The 15,969-nt window shown below is 51.1% G+C and overlaps 1 protein-coding gene and 1 pseudogene across 1 annotated transcript; both read right to left on the bottom strand.

Moving 5' to 3' along the window:
• Positions 1-4,419: 4,419 nt before the first annotated feature.
• LOC139810114 (uncharacterized) lies at positions 4,420-5,256 on the bottom strand. Its single transcript, XM_071773432.1, has one exon. The coding sequence runs from the start codon at positions 5,254-5,256 to the stop codon at positions 4,420-4,422; it is 837 nt and encodes a 278-aa protein (XP_071629533.1).
• A 4,914-nt stretch (positions 5,257-10,170) lies between these two features.
• Positions 10,171-11,879, bottom strand: LOC139810113 (uncharacterized; annotated as a pseudogene).
• Positions 11,880-15,969: the final 4,090 nt, after the last annotated feature.

Below are 15,969 nucleotides of genomic sequence, written 5' to 3'. Positions count from 1 at the left end.
GACAGGGCGTCCGCGACCCGGTTGAGGGCTCCCTTGCGGTACTTGATGTCCATATCGTATTGTTGGAGCTCGAATGCCCAGCGCCCCAACCTGCCGGTGGGTGCATCTAATTTTTGCAGCCAGCGGAGGGATTGGTGGTCGGTAATTACGGTAAATGAGTATCCTTCCAGATACTCGCGCATTCGCCGTATTCCCCAGATCACAGCAAGGCATTCGAGCTCGGTCGCGCTGTAGTTTCGTTCGGCCTGATTCAATGTGCGGCTTGCGTATGCGATAACCCTCTCCCCCTCCGGGAAGTTTTGCGTGAGCACGGCCCCGAGGCCGGTCGTGCTTGCGTCGGTTTGTAAGATGAAGCGTCGCGTGAAGTCTGGGCACGAGAGGACCGGCGCGGAGGTCAGGGTATCTTTTAATTTCTCGAACGCGGCATTCTCTGCCTCCCCCCAACTCCAGCGGGCGTGCTTTCGCGTCAGGGCGGTGAGCGGTGCGGCGATGGTCGCGAAGTCCTGGATGAATCGTCGGTACCACGATGCCACCCCCAGGAATTGCCGGATTTGTTTTACGGTTTGCGGCCGTGGCCACTGGGCGACTGCCCGCACTTTCTCAGGGTCGGTACGGATCCCTTCGCGATCGACTATATGGCCGAGATATTGTAGGCGGTCGACGCAAAATCTGCATTTATCCGGGTTGAGTCGTAAACTGGCTGCGCGGAGGCGCCGGAATACTTCGCGTAAGATCCGGAGGTGTTCTTCAAATGTTTCCGTGATAATGATAATGTCGTCGAGGTAGACGAAGACGTGCGGTTCGAGTTCCGGCCCGAGCACGGTATCTAGTAGCCGCTGGAACGTCGCGGGGGCGGAGTGTAGGCCGAACGGCATCACTTTAAAATGGTAGAGCCCCTTCCCCGGTACGGTAAACGCGGTGATCGGTCGGCTGGGTGGGGTGAGCGGCACCTGCCAGTACCCGCTCTTGAGGTCGAGCGTGGTTAAGTACTTCGCCCCGCGCAATTTGTCGAGCGTTGCGGTGATTTGGGGGAGGGGGTAGGCGTCGGTCTCGGTCGCGTCGTTAACCCGTCTAAAATCGATGCAAAATCGGTGGCTCCCGTCTTTTTTCCGTACTACGACCACCGGGGAGCTCCACGCGCTATTCGATCGTTCTATTACCCCTTCCCGTTCCATTTTCTCGACCTCGGCGTTAATGATGGCCTGCATGGCTGGATTGCGCGGTCGGTACCGTTGTTTAATTGGCTCGATGTTTTCTTTAACTCGGATGTGGTGAGCGGTTTTGTCGGTTGGCCCGCTTACTCGGTCGAAAAGCGGGAGTTCTTCCGCGAGGAACTTCCGGAGTTTCTCAGCTTCGGCTGGGGTGCGGGGCGCGATGCCCTCGGTCATTGCGATGGCGGGGGTCTGGTCGTGGGGTCCCGACTCGACGGGTGCGGGGATGGCGCGTCCCAACTTTGCCCAGAAATCGACCCCGAGTAGTACCGAGCTCCTCAGGTTCGGCATAATGGTAAACGAATGCCAGATCGTTTTGCCGGCGGCCTGAATTGGTAGCCGGACGCGGCCCGGTAACGTGATATGCTGCCCGTTGGCGAGCTGGACTTGCCCTTCATCCGGGGTTACGGGGAAACCGAGGTTCTGCGCGAGTTGGGCGGTGTGCTCGTTGACGAAGGAGATGTCCGATCCGGTGTCGAGTAGGGCGTCCAGTGGACGGTCTCGGATGCGCGTCTTCAGGTGCGGCCGGGGCGTGAACTTTACGGGGAGGACCGGGGGGTGGCCGGAGTTTCCGCGGTCCCGGCGTCGTTTCCCGGAGGTGGGTGGCACTCCTTTGTCAGGACGCCGTCTTTGCCGCATTGCGAACAGAATTTTCGGGCGGGGCGCCGGCAGTCGAAGCGCGTGTGCCCGCGCTGTTTGCAACGCCAGCAGCACTCGCTTCGGTTGTACACGGCGGCGGTGGTCGGTGGGTCGGCGACGGTGTTTCTCGCGGCGCTGTGTTTCTTGCGCTTTTGCTGCAGTCGCTCGAATTCCCCTGCCCTCTGCTGCAGCTCCCGGGGGCTGCGCACATCGCTCCGCCAGATGCGGTTCTGGTAGTCCGGGTGCATATTTTCGTAGAGCTGCTCGACTTGTTCTTTGGTCGAGTAGCCCCCTGCCCTACGCATAAGGGTCAGTATTTGCGTCGCGTATTTGACGTATGGTTCCCCCTCTTTTTGTACACGATCGCGGATTTCGTTTGCTAGCTGGAGCCGGTATCGTCGCGGCAGGAATGTATCCTTGAAATCGGTTAAGAACTCCGCCCAGCGGGTCCAGTTGTCGCGGTTATTCCGGTACCACAGTAGGGCGTCCCCCCGGAGTAATTCGGGTAACCCGCGTAGCCAGTGCGCGTCGGAAAACTCGTAGGCGGCCCGCAGTTCGTCGATTCGCTCCAGGAATGCCCACGGGTCCTTTCCCTCGAAATGCAACCCCCACTTCCGCATTTGGTTCATGATCTCCGTGGACGAGTTACTCGGGGGGTCGGCGTGTATCACGGTTACCGGGGTGAGCGGGGGGTCTTGATTTAGGGTTATGGCCGGGGGCGGGAGGCGGAGGGTGTCCCGTGCTTCGAACATCTCGGGGTGGTCGTCGATGAATTTACTTAATCGTTTCCGGAGTTCGTCGAGGCTGCCCTCGGTGTCGAGTCCGAGTATTTCCATTTCGTGCACGAGATCGCTTTTACTGAGCCGGTAGTAAAATTCCTTCATTTTGCCGTTCTCCCGGGTCTGCTCCTTTCGGTCGAGTCCCTGTTCGGGCGCCATAAAACAACCTGTCTTCGAAGCGCGGATCGAGCTCGCGGTTGGCCGGGGTTCGAAGGAGGTGCGGAGAAGCAGACGGAGAGCGAGGTTGGCGAAATGAAGGCGCGTTTCGGTTACAAGAAAATAGTTAAATTTATTCTATGATTAGTTACAGTTTGCGCTCGCGGCATTTACATAGATCGATGCATGCGAGGCGACGTTGGTTTGGTCGCGGGCGGCGCGGGGTAACTCGCGGTATGTGCGGGGCGGAGCCGCTGCTTTTGGTATTCGCGCGGACCGAATCGCGTGACGGCAAGTATCGGCACGGGCGGCGCCGGTTTCCCGGCTGGCGCGGCCCGGAGCGCGGAAAAATGGCGCGAAGCGCGGCGGCGATATGGATCGCGAAGCGTGGATAACGCGGCGGAAGCGGGTCGTCGGCCGAGACACACTCGACGAGGGCAGAGAATGCCAGAGGCGCTCTACCGTCTTGTCCGGACAGGCTTCGGGTGATTTGGAAGAGGAGAAGCTGGTCCTTCGCCGAGACACACTCGGTGAAGACAGAGAATGCCGGAGGCGCTCTACCTTCGTATCCGGACGGCTTCGAGTGATTCAGATGGGAGCGAAAAGCTGGTCGCTAGCCGAGACACACTCGGCGAAGACAGAGAATGCCGGAGGCGCTCTACCTTTCGTTCGGATTAGCTTTCGTGCGGGAATTCAGGATCGGTGTTGTCTGGAAGACGGATGATCGGGAATCGCCCTCTGTGCCAGCGACGCCGGGCTTTTATACGCGTCGCGGCGGCGTCGCGGCGGCGTCGCGGCGTGGTGGGGGTAGCGACGGCGATCGCGAGCGCCGGGCCGGTGCGGCGGAACGATCGGGGATCGCGGCGCCCCGACGCCGTGATCGCGTTCGGCGGTCTTCGGCCGCCTTCGGCACCGCTCGGCGCGGTGAGGCGGTTGCCGCGTTTAAGTCCCTTCGCGGACTTCCTAACGTATGCGATGATTAAAAAATATGTTGGGCACATCGTGCCCGTTCCTCACCCCGCGGGTGGTCGGCGGGGTGGTCTCGGCGTGCTGTTCTTGCCGGAACGATGCATGTTTGGGGGTGCATCGTTACAACATTGTTATCGATAATAAAGTCAAACAACAACGCTAGAACAAAGAAACGATCCATGCTATACACAACGCACTCGAAAACAGGTGACGACCCCGTCGGGTCGCCACGTGAAACCGGTGACGTCAGCTCCATGACGCGGGACTCCGACGGCCAATCACCCTCCCGAAATTCTGAGAAATCTGCAGGGAGGGAGTTTCGCCTCGGAGATGTTAAAAGGACCGCCGCTTCGCTGCGGAATCGATTTCGCTCGCAGATCATAGAAAACCGCTTTTCGTACGCCGCTCTGCATACCGCCTTTCGTTATCCCGCGTTTCGAACACGCTTTCGCCGCGTTGCTCGCCGTAGCTTCTGTGCGCGCTTCACGGCTTCCTTGGCTAAAAGGAAAAGACTGTAAATAACTGTACATTATACATTTTCGAATATATTTGTTTTATTTTTCAATTCTGTGCTTGTTCCCTTTTTTTGTGGTCGTCTTCTACCTCGCGTTTCCTCGCGCTACCGCGTGCTTTCGAACACTATGTTTGAGGTGTAGAATTGCGCTTTAATTCGCCCGATCGGCGTCTTCGACGTCGATCGGTAACAGGCAGATTTTGACGACGGGTCTCTTGTACTCGGACGTAGCGGTCTTTATCGTGACCACGCGCACGATGTCATCGGCGCCCGCGTCACACTGAATTATGCGGCCTAACTCCCACTTACATGGCGGTAGTAAGGGATTTCGAAGCAGCACGAGCCGCCCTACTTTAATTTGTTCCTTCTCGGCTTTCCGCCACTTGACCCGTTGCTGCAACGTGTTGACGTAGTCCGTCTGCCACAGCTTCCAAAATCGTTCGGTTATCTGCCGGACCACTTGCCAACGCGAAAGCCGATTCTCATTGAGAAGAGTCGCGAACTCCTCGAAGGTGAGCGTGTGCGTGCCCACCACTCTTCGGAGGTGGTGCTTCACGCTTCGGACTCCGGCCTCCCACAGCCCGCCGAAATGCGGCGCCGCCGGAGGAATAAAGTGCCATAAAACGTAATCGGAAACGGTTCGATTCAGGAAATTCGGATCGCGCAGGGCTGGGCGAAACGCGGCTTTAAGTTCGCGATCCGCGCCGACGAATGTCGTTCCGTTGTCGGAGTATATGGACGCGGAGAGGCCCCGTCGGGCGCAGAAACGCGAGTATGCTCCTAAGAATGCCGGAGTCGAGTAACCGTCGACGATCTCGAGGTGAACGGCGCGCGTGGCCATGCAAACAAAGATCGCGATGTACGCCTTGTGAGAGGAGATCCCGCGACCTGCGATCGGGCGGATGTGCATCGGGCCAGCGTAGTCGAGCCCGCAGTGCTGAAACGCGCTCGTGGGAAAGGTCACTCTCACGTGAGGCAACTGCCCCATGATCGGCGTCGGGATGTGTGCTCTTTCGCGGGCGCACGTTGCGCACCGATGTATCACGCCCTTTACGAGGTTTCGGGCGCGCAGGATCCAGAAGTCACGGCGCAACGTCGCGAGGGTGAGCTGCGTGCCAGCGTGAAGCGATCGTAGATGCGCGTGCTGGATAAGCAGGGAAGTTAGAGTGTGAGAGGAAAGAATGATAGGATGTTTTGCGGTGAGTGGTAGCGGGGCGTGGGCTAACCACCCGCTTACACGAATTAATTTGTCCTCGTCGATGTAGAGATTGAGCGATACAATCGAGCTTTTCGCCGAAAGAGTCTTTTGATTCAGGAGAGCTTCTCGTTCGACGGGAAATTCGTCCTCTTGGATCTTTATGAGCCAAAAGTTTCGCGCCGATCGGCACTCGTCCGTGGACAGAGCGAGCGGACTCGCTCCGTTGACTCTCGCGTCGGTACCCCGTGTCCGAGATACGAATCGGAGAATGTACGCGGTGACTCGGATTAGTTTCGGCCACGACGAGTAGCGCGTCATTAAGTCCCACCGCTCCTTTGACTTAGCTAGGTGCGTATTGACGCGTGTATTTTGTTCGAGAGTCGTGTCGCGAGACGACGGTTCGCGTTGCGCTGGCCATTCTTCTGTCGGATGGCGCAACCACGAAGGCCCTTGCCACCACAAGTGGTGGGACGCGAGATGACCTCCGAGAATGCCGCGAGAAGCACAATCGGCCGAATTGTCACCGGTCGGCACGTGCCGCCAGATGGCGGACGGAATCCGCGATTGAATCTCGGAGACTCGATTGGAAACGAATGTTTTCCATTTTGACGGGTGCTGAGTCACCCATGCTAGAACGACTTCAGCGTCCGTCCAGCAAAAAACCGGTACGGCGGTTAGTTTGAGCGACGCCCGCACAAATGCTAAGAGTCTTGATCGGAGCGACCTTCGATTTGGCGACGAGCAATCGGGTAGTCGTTTCGCCCGCTATGGAGGTAACGCGAATGTACACCGCAGCCGCGAATGCGGCGGAGGAGGCGTCGCAAAAACCGTGAAGCTCGCAATTCGCGGTGTCGGAGCCGTATTGCACCCAGCGGTTTACTTGAAGTCCGTCGATCTTCGCCAGGGACGCCCGGATCGTCTCCCACTCCGCGAGGAGTTTGTCCGGGATGACGTCGTCCCACTCCGCCTTCGCCTGCCAGAGCTGTTGCAAAAAGATCTTCGCGTTTATGGTCACGGGCGTGACCCAACCTAGCGGATCGAAAATTTTTGCCACCAGAGATAGGATTGACCTCTTGGTCGTTGGAGCGGAAGGAGGGAGCGCAACGTCGAACCGGAAGACGTCGAGCGCGTGACTCCAGCTTATGCCGAGCACCTTCAGTTGCTCATCGGCTTGCAACGTTTTTGAACATGCGAGTCCGTGATTCTCGGCGTTGATGTCGGTTAGCAGTTGCGGAGAGTTGCTCGCCCATTTCCGTAATTCGAACCGCCCCCGACCCAGCAACGCGCATACCTGATTGCGCGGTTGACGAAGTAGCGGGATGTCGTCCGCTCCGAACAGAAAGTCGTTGAATATCGGCATTCTCGAACCACCGGAACCGCCAACGGAAAGAGTTTCCCTCGTCCCGAACAAGCTGTTCCACAACGCGAAGTGCGTCGTGCGGCGCGTTAGCTGTTCCGTACGTTAAAACTAGTAACACGAACTCGATGATGGCTCGAGTTACGCGATCCAGCCATAGGATTCGCTTGATAGTCTACGTCGCGGGGATCAATTTCGATCTGTCGGTACATTTTGGTTATGTCCGCTGAGTAGACGTATCGCGGCAGTAATCAACGCAACAGAACGGTGGATAGATCGGCTTGCAACTTTTGCCCGGTTAGCAAGTGGTCATTCAGAGACGTACCGTTGCTTGTCGGATTTGACGCGTTAAAAACGACTCTCAACCGTGTGGTGGCAGTACTCTCTCGAATAACCGGAAGATGCGGAATGTACACGCGCTGAGACGACGAGCCTGAGTCGGGCGACGCTCGTTTCATGTGCCCGAGACGTATTCCTCGATAATCGCGCTATATTCTGTCGCTAGGTTTTCGTCGGCGTTTAATTTGCGTTCGAGGGCTCTCAGCTGTCGCTCGGCCGAACGATATGAATCACCTATCGCGATTGGAGGGCCGGTTTTGAACGGTGGTCGAATTACGTATCGTCCGTCGGGATGGCGCCAATGCGTGGCGAGAAAGTAATCCTCGCACTGTTGGTCTTCCGGGCTCAGCGGAACCGCGCGAGGGATTTTCTCTATCTCCCAGAAACGTCGAAGTTCCTCGTCGAGAGACTGCTGAGAGAGCTGACGAGAAGGTGAGCAGGTTGTTGGAGGTGGGCACTCAGCCCGCTGGTCAGTCCGAACGAGCCGAGGTTCAACCCAGGACGACCGAGGTGCAGCAGGAGCAGCAGCCAGATGCAGCCGAGTCGCAGCATATCTCCTACACGAACCTATAGGGCGTGTATTTACTCAACGAGAGTAACTCTTTGATTATTTCATTTTATTTTATATGATAAGTTTATTCGAAGCATAGGCATATAATTATGTCGAGTCCACAAAGATTGTGATTCTTTTTATTTTTTATTTTTATTTCTTTTTGTAAAACACTTTACAAGTAATCGTGCATGAAAACCTACGAAGTTAGGACGTGAGGTACCGAAAAGGTACGACATAGACATTAGGATAAGTACACTAAGTTACACCGATCACACCAAAAGTACACACCCAGTACACCTGTCAAACATAAAAATAAACACTGATTATTACATACCTTTACGAATAAAGAAACGATAAAACAGTCATTCACCTACCATTAAAGTTTAAGCCTGAAGGCAAGAGATTAAAATATTGTTATGGATTCGGACAAGTTCCGAATCATCGTATTAGCATTTACATTCGTTTTATTCGCCATCTCAATAGTTTGCATATTACTTTTAGCGTATTTGCACAAAGCCGGTTCACAGTCATATTATTTACCGTAAGATCAACAAGCATGAAGTTTTCCGAATACCTAATAGTTTCTACGATCATATTTTTACCGTTGATAATCAATTTTCCAGATCCGTATTTAATTTTCGTTTTTTTTACTTTATTCACTACATACATCATGATTTTAAACGATCCCGAAGGGGAATGACACACCTACACCTTTATATTACACTCTTACACTTTTTACACTCATAGGATAGAAACACTCACATGAGAACACCACCGATAGAGGTGCGTCACTTTGTTACACTTTATACATCAGCGCGTCACAAGCGAGCGTGCGAGACGAGCCAGCGTAGGCTCTACACTTAACGACACTTTTGATACACTTTTTACTTTATTCGTTTATACCGCGACGAGTATCGCTTAACAATTTTGATTTAGTAACCAAACAAAGGCCAAATGGAGTCATTCCAGGCGTACATATATGTTTTTCTACACTTTATTGCAATTATGCTCATTTTGATTTACACTTTGCTACACTTTTACGTGACTTTTACACTTTTGCATGGCATTGAGCCATTTTGATATTATATACATTAATTTACTAACTTTTTTAACTTTCCCTGTCAATATAAAGAATTATTATCACTCATACATGCGTGCGATAGATTAAGTTGCTTTTATTATACTTACCGATGATATATACTTACCGTTGATCACCGCCGGTGACAAAATGAGACGATTCCTTGAACGATCCGGGATACCTGAAAAAAAAGAGAAAAATTAATTACGATTGCGTTATACGCATACTTACCTGGTTTTGTAGAGATTCGTCAGTGTGACTTTCATACGTGAAGAGTCACTCGGTGCAAGCCAAGTGACTCTGTGTCCGCTTACGCGATATTCGCGGTGCAGCGGCGCGATTGGTTTACGCGCGGGCGATAGCCAATTCGCGTCTTTGCACCTTAAAGAGCGGCATCTCACAAAAAGTGTAGATGCCGAGTCAGTGTCAACGACTCGGCATATGAATAGATGCATTTTTCATACAGAAGAAGTCGTGTCATTTACACTCATGGCACGACCGGCCAATAGCGTGGCTTCGCGCCCGTTTGAGCATGTGGGCGCATGCGTCGCGCTTAGGTGGGAGAACCAGACCCGTTCCTCCCGGACAGTTCGCCGTTAGATTTCGAAGCGTCAACACGTGTCGTGTTGCGCATACATAATTCGACTTCGGCTTGCTTATCCCGTAATCGCCTACGTTAAGCGCAAATAATTAACATCATCGCGGGAAGTCCGTTGCGAGATTTCGTAGCGTCAAAAGTCACGCATTAACATACGAGTCCGGCCGACTTATCCCGTTGATTGCTTGAGTGAATAGCGTGAGTTACCGCACAGAAAGATAGTTAACTGCAATTGCGTGATACGGGATATAATTTTCCTTTGGCGTATTGTACATCAACGATAGCGAGATGGCGGTTCGATAACACTCGACGTAATTACACACGCGATCGAGCGAACGCGTCCGTTCCTACACGGAGATTGCTGTAGTGAGGAAAATAATAAAATATTATTTGTTTATAATAAAAATAAGTGAATTCTATCGCGATCCCAGTGAAATTCCTATCCAAACGTACGAATATTACGCGTCGCACGAGAAGGGCGTGGCCGACGGCCTTGAACACGTCCGCGGCGTAGAACACGGCGGCCATAGAACTGGAAGGAAGCGAGGAACCACGCGAGAACGAGAGGTTTCTGTATTTGAGCCTTAAAATACAGTGACGACCGTATAATTCAGCCTAAGTAGTAAGTGGCTAGAAATTAATTTTCATCATTCCATTCGTTGTTCCGGTCACACCCTGACCCTGACTATTCGAGGACGCGTGTGAGGGTCAGCCGCGGGACCGGACAGCACCCACCCGAGAACAGTGTTTTGAGCGAGGGGTTGACCGGGGGAGCCCTTTCAAATGCCGTCGAGCAGCAGGTCGCCGTAAAGATCGGCCCCGATAAGTAAGTCAATGGGATCCGAATTCGTAGGATCTGGATCGGTGAGCTCGAGGTCGGCAACGTGGCTCCATTCTACGGGCGACGCTCTAGGCGACGGAAGGTAATTTGTCAAATTTCTCATAATGGATGCAGTGGTCACGAACGCGAGAGACGATTGGCCGAGCGGAGAGAGCTGAATGTCGGCTGCGTATCGACATATTCCGGCGTCGACGCCTCCTATTGCGGAAATCGAGACGGGCATTTTCACGCGTCGCGCTCTTAAGCTTTGTCTCAATCGTTCCGTCATGAACATCATCTCCGATCCCTGATCCAACAGTGCGCGAACTACGCGAACACGACCGTTCGGTTGAGAACAGAGTTGTGATAGGTGCGGCATCGGGAACCGACGCGGAAGCGGGCGAAGCATTGTCCGTGACGAGAGCATTGTCCGCGGTAGAAGCCTCCGAGTCGACGTGTAGCATCGAATGATGCTTCTTTTGACAGGTACGACAGGAGTACTTGCTTGAACATGACTGCACAGCGTGTTTTGCGCTCAAGCAGTTTACGCACCGATTGGCCTTTTTGATCGCGTCAAGTCGTTGACTCGGAGTCTTCTTTATAAACACCTGACATTTATTTATAAAGTGAGACGCTTTACAGAGCGGACACGAGACCGGAGAAGATCCCGATGCCGTAGCGCTTGTCACCTTCGCCGAACGCGTTTGTTTTGGAACGCTCGCGGGGTTTAATTCCTCGAGCGCGCGAGCACGAGCATCGAGGAATCGGTCGAGCTCGTCGTAGGTCGGGATCCGCGCGTCGTCCCCATCCTTGAATTTCTACGCCTTCCGAGTGGCAGGATCGACCTTCTGCGTGACGCTATACACTAGCATGTCGCTGAGGATATCGGTTTCGGATCGATTTAAATTCTTTAGCGACGCGATAGCCCGAGCTGCCTTATCCCGCAAGTCATTTAACTCGCACACTGATTCTCGGGAAACGCTTGGCAGATTGTACAACGCGGATACGTGCATCTCGACCAAGCGGCGCCTATTCTTGTACCGCGATACAAGAGTTTTCCACGCGATCTCAAAATTGTCCGCGGTTATCGGAATGCTTCGTATGGACTCGAGCGCTCGCCCGGTAAGGCTAAACGACAAGAAATGCATTCGCGCAAACGCGGAAAGTTCGGGATTATCTATGATGAGAGACGTGAAGCGATCGCGGAACGTCTCCCACTCCTTGTACTTCCCTGAAAACGGCGGAATGTTGATAGGCGGCAGGTGAGACAGCGAAAACGACGAGGCCGATGACCCATGACTGCATGCTGCTCCCGGGCTTGGGTTTGTCGCCACGTGCTGCAGTGGGGGCGCGAGTTCCTCGAGACGTTCAGCGATGTAATCCAACGTCGACAGATGAATCTCCTCGGCTTGGTCAAACAGCTCGTTCTTGAAATAATCGAGCGCGCTCCGTTTCGCCTCCGGGATCGCTTGCAAGAGACGAATGCACGCGAAGGCATTGCGACCAGCGGTCTTTGGCGCTTGCAATTCGCGCGCGAATCTTTGGTGCGGTGTAATTGTTCATCCCGATCTTCTTGAAATTGGGTAGCGCCCGCGTAATCGAATGCATCAGCGCTTGCTGAGCCAGAAGGTCATTAACGGCTGCGGCGACTTCCGAAGCTGCGGTCATGCTGGCGGCTGGAGGGCTGCACTTGAGATCCCGGAAGGACCAAAATATGTTCGGGCTTGCACTGAATTTGCGCGCCGAACGAACTGCCGGGTCCGTTCAGAGAGAACGCGGGATGTCCCTTGCCGCTTCGTTTGTTGTGTGCGCGAAGGTCGCCGTTTGAACTCGGCAACTGACACTCCCGTTCCGACTCGCAACCGAAAAATGTATGTAGGTGAAATGTATCAAGCACCAGGTTAAACAATCACTGCGTTTATTAAATAAGTAACAATCCAGATAGCGTTCAATTACAGAGTGAATGTCGAAGTGGAAAGACCCACCGACTTTGAAACCGTTCGCTTAAGGAGCGACCGTCCCAGCGGAGTAGCCGAAACTATCCGCCCACGCTTCGGGCAGGATGCACGTGATGCATACGCGCGCGGCGATTTGACTCGTTCGCAAGAAGCTGAGGCGGCTAGCGTGAAAAGTCGCGTGTCGCGCAGTAAAGTGGACACGGGCTCGAATTCGTAGTTGTCCCGTCGTTACTCGAGAATGCTCGACGCGGTTAGAATACAATGTGCGAGTGTCCTTTGGCACGGAGTACTGACGACTGACTCGCCTTTTTTCAAAACAATCGGTTTGGCCGGGATCTTTGCCCTGTAACGCTCTAATTGGCGAAGCGCTAACGCGTGGGGCGAGCCACCTTCAGCGAACGCGGACGAGTCCGTTGGATCCTAAACACTCACAATGGCTTAAAAAACTTTACGAGTCCGGTGACAGACTTTAGACATATGCACACATGCCGACAGAACATTCTTTTATACATGCGACACAAAATACCCCGTATATTTCGTAACAGCGCACGTACCCTGCGAGGTGCAAATTTATATCCGAGCACAAAACGATAATTGCGAGCGACGTCACATTCTCTGGACTGTGACGTTCTGGATTACTATAGCGGAACCACAGACATAGTTATTTTCTACTCCGTACAAACAATACATAAGATTAAAAGTATGAGAGTGATTATGTGAACGAATGTGTATGTGTACTTCATTAATAAACATTTAATTTAATACAATTATAGTTTATCCTTCCATAATTATTTCATTTTACTTTATTTTATTATCTTTTTAGTACTTGCATCTATTTATTTAATCGATTCCGGAAAATTATTTGTTGTAGGATTCCATTCGAAGATTCCAAATAAAAATATGGCGATAGTACCATTCATTCATTCATTTATTCAAAAGGTACTTTATTTGCCCCGAAGGGGCCTTAAAGGGCGTTTTTGCGGAACGTACCCAAACCTTACAGATGGCGTTTTGAAGGGACGTACCCAACCCTGTACAAACCAAAATCAATCTCAAAAACCAAAATCGAAATTAAACAATTAAAAGAATCAAAAAATCGAAAAACTCAAAAAATCGAAAGCATTGTATAATTCGGCCGTATTCTCCCTTCATCTCCTCCTCCTGGTGTTTGCATGACTTCTTTTTTCCTCATTCAGTACAGCAGATATCTGGTCCACGAAACATCGAAGTTTCATGGGCGTGACGGCACACTGGATCGACGAAAACACTCTTCAACGTCACAGTGCTGTTCTTGCATGTAAACGTTTTAAGGGAACACATAATTATATTTCGATAGCAAATTTATTATTTGAAATAAATATGCAATATAATTTGAACAGCAAACAGATAGTTTCAACGGTAACTGACAACGGATCGAATTTTGTCAAAGCCTTTAAAGAATTCGGTTATAAGATGAAAATACTAACTGTGTGACGATACGCGTATTCGTCACTAGCGCTACGGCCCTGGCGGCCACCAAGCACATGTTCAGCGTGCGCTCCTGTGCCCGAGCGGTAGGGCAGCCGAGCGGTGGGGCAGCCCCCACCGCCCGCACTCGGGGTATAAATAGGGGACTCGAGCCGACTCGAGACACCAGTCCTGTCCGACTCCTGTTCCCGACACGACCGCTCTCCGAGACCGCTTCACCACGTTGGGCGCTCCCAACGACTTCCTCCGTACAGAGAACGGGTGCTCCCGTTCTCACCTGGGCGCTCCCAGGGTACGGGCCTCCCCAGCTGGGTGCTCCCGGTTGGTATTACCTGCCCTTTCCTGCCTCTGGGTCGGGCGCTCCCGACCCTTTCCGCCGTACGGAAGACGGGCGCTCCCGGTGTACGGGCCGCTCAGTTGGGCGCTCCCGACTGAGCTCCTGACCGACCTACCTGCCCGCGAATTCGTAAGGCAACCGTGCCTCCACACCGGTCCGCGAATCCGTAAGGCAACCGCGCCTCCGTACTTGCCCGCGAATCCGTCAGGCAACCGCGCCTCCGCGCCTGTCCGTCTCTGTCCGACCGCGCCTCAACCCGGCACACGTACACTGCGGCTCAGTGGAGCAACACACACACACGCACCGACACTCACGCCCTCCATCAAACTGTATTGTAAATAGTGAGAATTAATAGCTTTATGTAAAACTAACCAGTGTCTCCACGTTTTCTCACCCTGGTCTGGCGAGCGAATTCCGAGCGAGAAAACGCGAACGTTACAATTGTGCTAGAAGAAGAAATACCTACTGTGCTAGAGAGAGAAATCTATTCCGAATGTTTGAATGCATGATGAAATTGATGAATTGATAATCACATATTTTTTTATTTTTGGTCATTGTACATTTGAATATTTATAAATGCATTCTTTTTCAGATTGTAATGACGAACAAGATTTAGATGAATTTGTCGATGAATTAGATACAGATTTTGAATTTCGTAATATCGAGCAAGAGGACACCAATGTTCAATTATTGAACTATCAAAGCACCTAAGATGTGCAAGCCATACTTTAAGCTTGGTGGCAACTACGGACTTTACAAAAACGTTGAAACAAAATTCTGTTGCATCCAAAATTCATCATACAGCAATGGGAAAATACACGATGTTGTGGAATATGTCTCGAAGACCAGAAACATCAAAGAAAATTGTTGATTTCTTAGGGAAAAGTTTAAAGTATCCAACCCCTACACGCTGGAATTCGTTATTTGATGCGCTGTCCGATCTTTTAGTACATCGAGAAAACCTTAATAAGTTAATGCCAAAATTAGATTCAAATGTTCTTTTTAAAGATGTAGAGTTAAATTATTTAGAAGAATGCATCGCCGTATTATCTCCCATTGCGTCAGCATTAGACCGATTGCAGAGTGAAAATGAATGCTACTATGGCATTTTAATGCCAACTCTTTTGTCTCTTAAACTGAGAATGAAAATGTTACATGAAAAAAATCTGAGATTTTTAGATTGCGTCGTAGCAATTTTCATTACTTCACTCGAGAAAAGATTTGAAGACTTCTTCAATTTTTCGCCAAAAGTAAACGATGCTATCATTGCTTCGTGTTTACACTCGGCATTTAAACTAAAGTGGCTTCCAAAGACCATGTCCAGCAAGAAAGTGTTAGGTTTTCGAAACTTGTGTAACGCGGCTATAGACGAGTTTGAACCTCTTGAAACCACAATTATCTCTAATTCCAGTGAAAATGAATTCTTTATCTTTGATGGTTCTAATAGTCTGCAGCAATCGAATACAGATTCGGAATTGATTTCTTTTTTTAATGATAAACAGAAAACGCTTGATACATTGAATAAATACCCACGTGTGAAAAAGGCGTTTTTAAAATTCAATACTAGCCTGTGTTCTTCTGCTCCTGTAGAGAGACTGTTTTCTTTTGCGGGATTTATATATTCGCCTACTCGTGGCCTTCTATCTAATAAAATGTTTGAAACATTGGTATTTTTGAAAGGCAATAAGAATTACCAAAATAATAATAAATAAATAAAATATACTCTGTATACTGTATGCTATATCATTAAGGTTGCGATCCACTTGACGCTCCAGATGCTTCGAAGCATTCCTCTTTTCCTTTCTATCAATGAAAAAAGAAGGAGAAGAAGAACGCTTCAAAGCATTTGCAGCGTCAAGGTCAAGTGGACCGCAGCCTAAATCACTTAATCACTATATAATATATGCTATTCATTATTTTATAATTATTTTTATTTTATAAAGTTTGAGTTAAAATAAATAAATTTATTTTTGAGAGGCAATACCAAAGAATTACC

This window comes from Temnothorax longispinosus, chromosome 3 (assembly GCF_030848805.1).
Source record: "Temnothorax longispinosus isolate EJ_2023e chromosome 3, Tlon_JGU_v1, whole genome shotgun sequence".
In the NCBI taxonomy this organism is placed as follows: Eukaryota; Metazoa; Arthropoda; class Insecta; order Hymenoptera; family Formicidae; genus Temnothorax; species Temnothorax longispinosus.
This window is presented reverse-complemented; position numbering and strand designations above follow the sequence as displayed.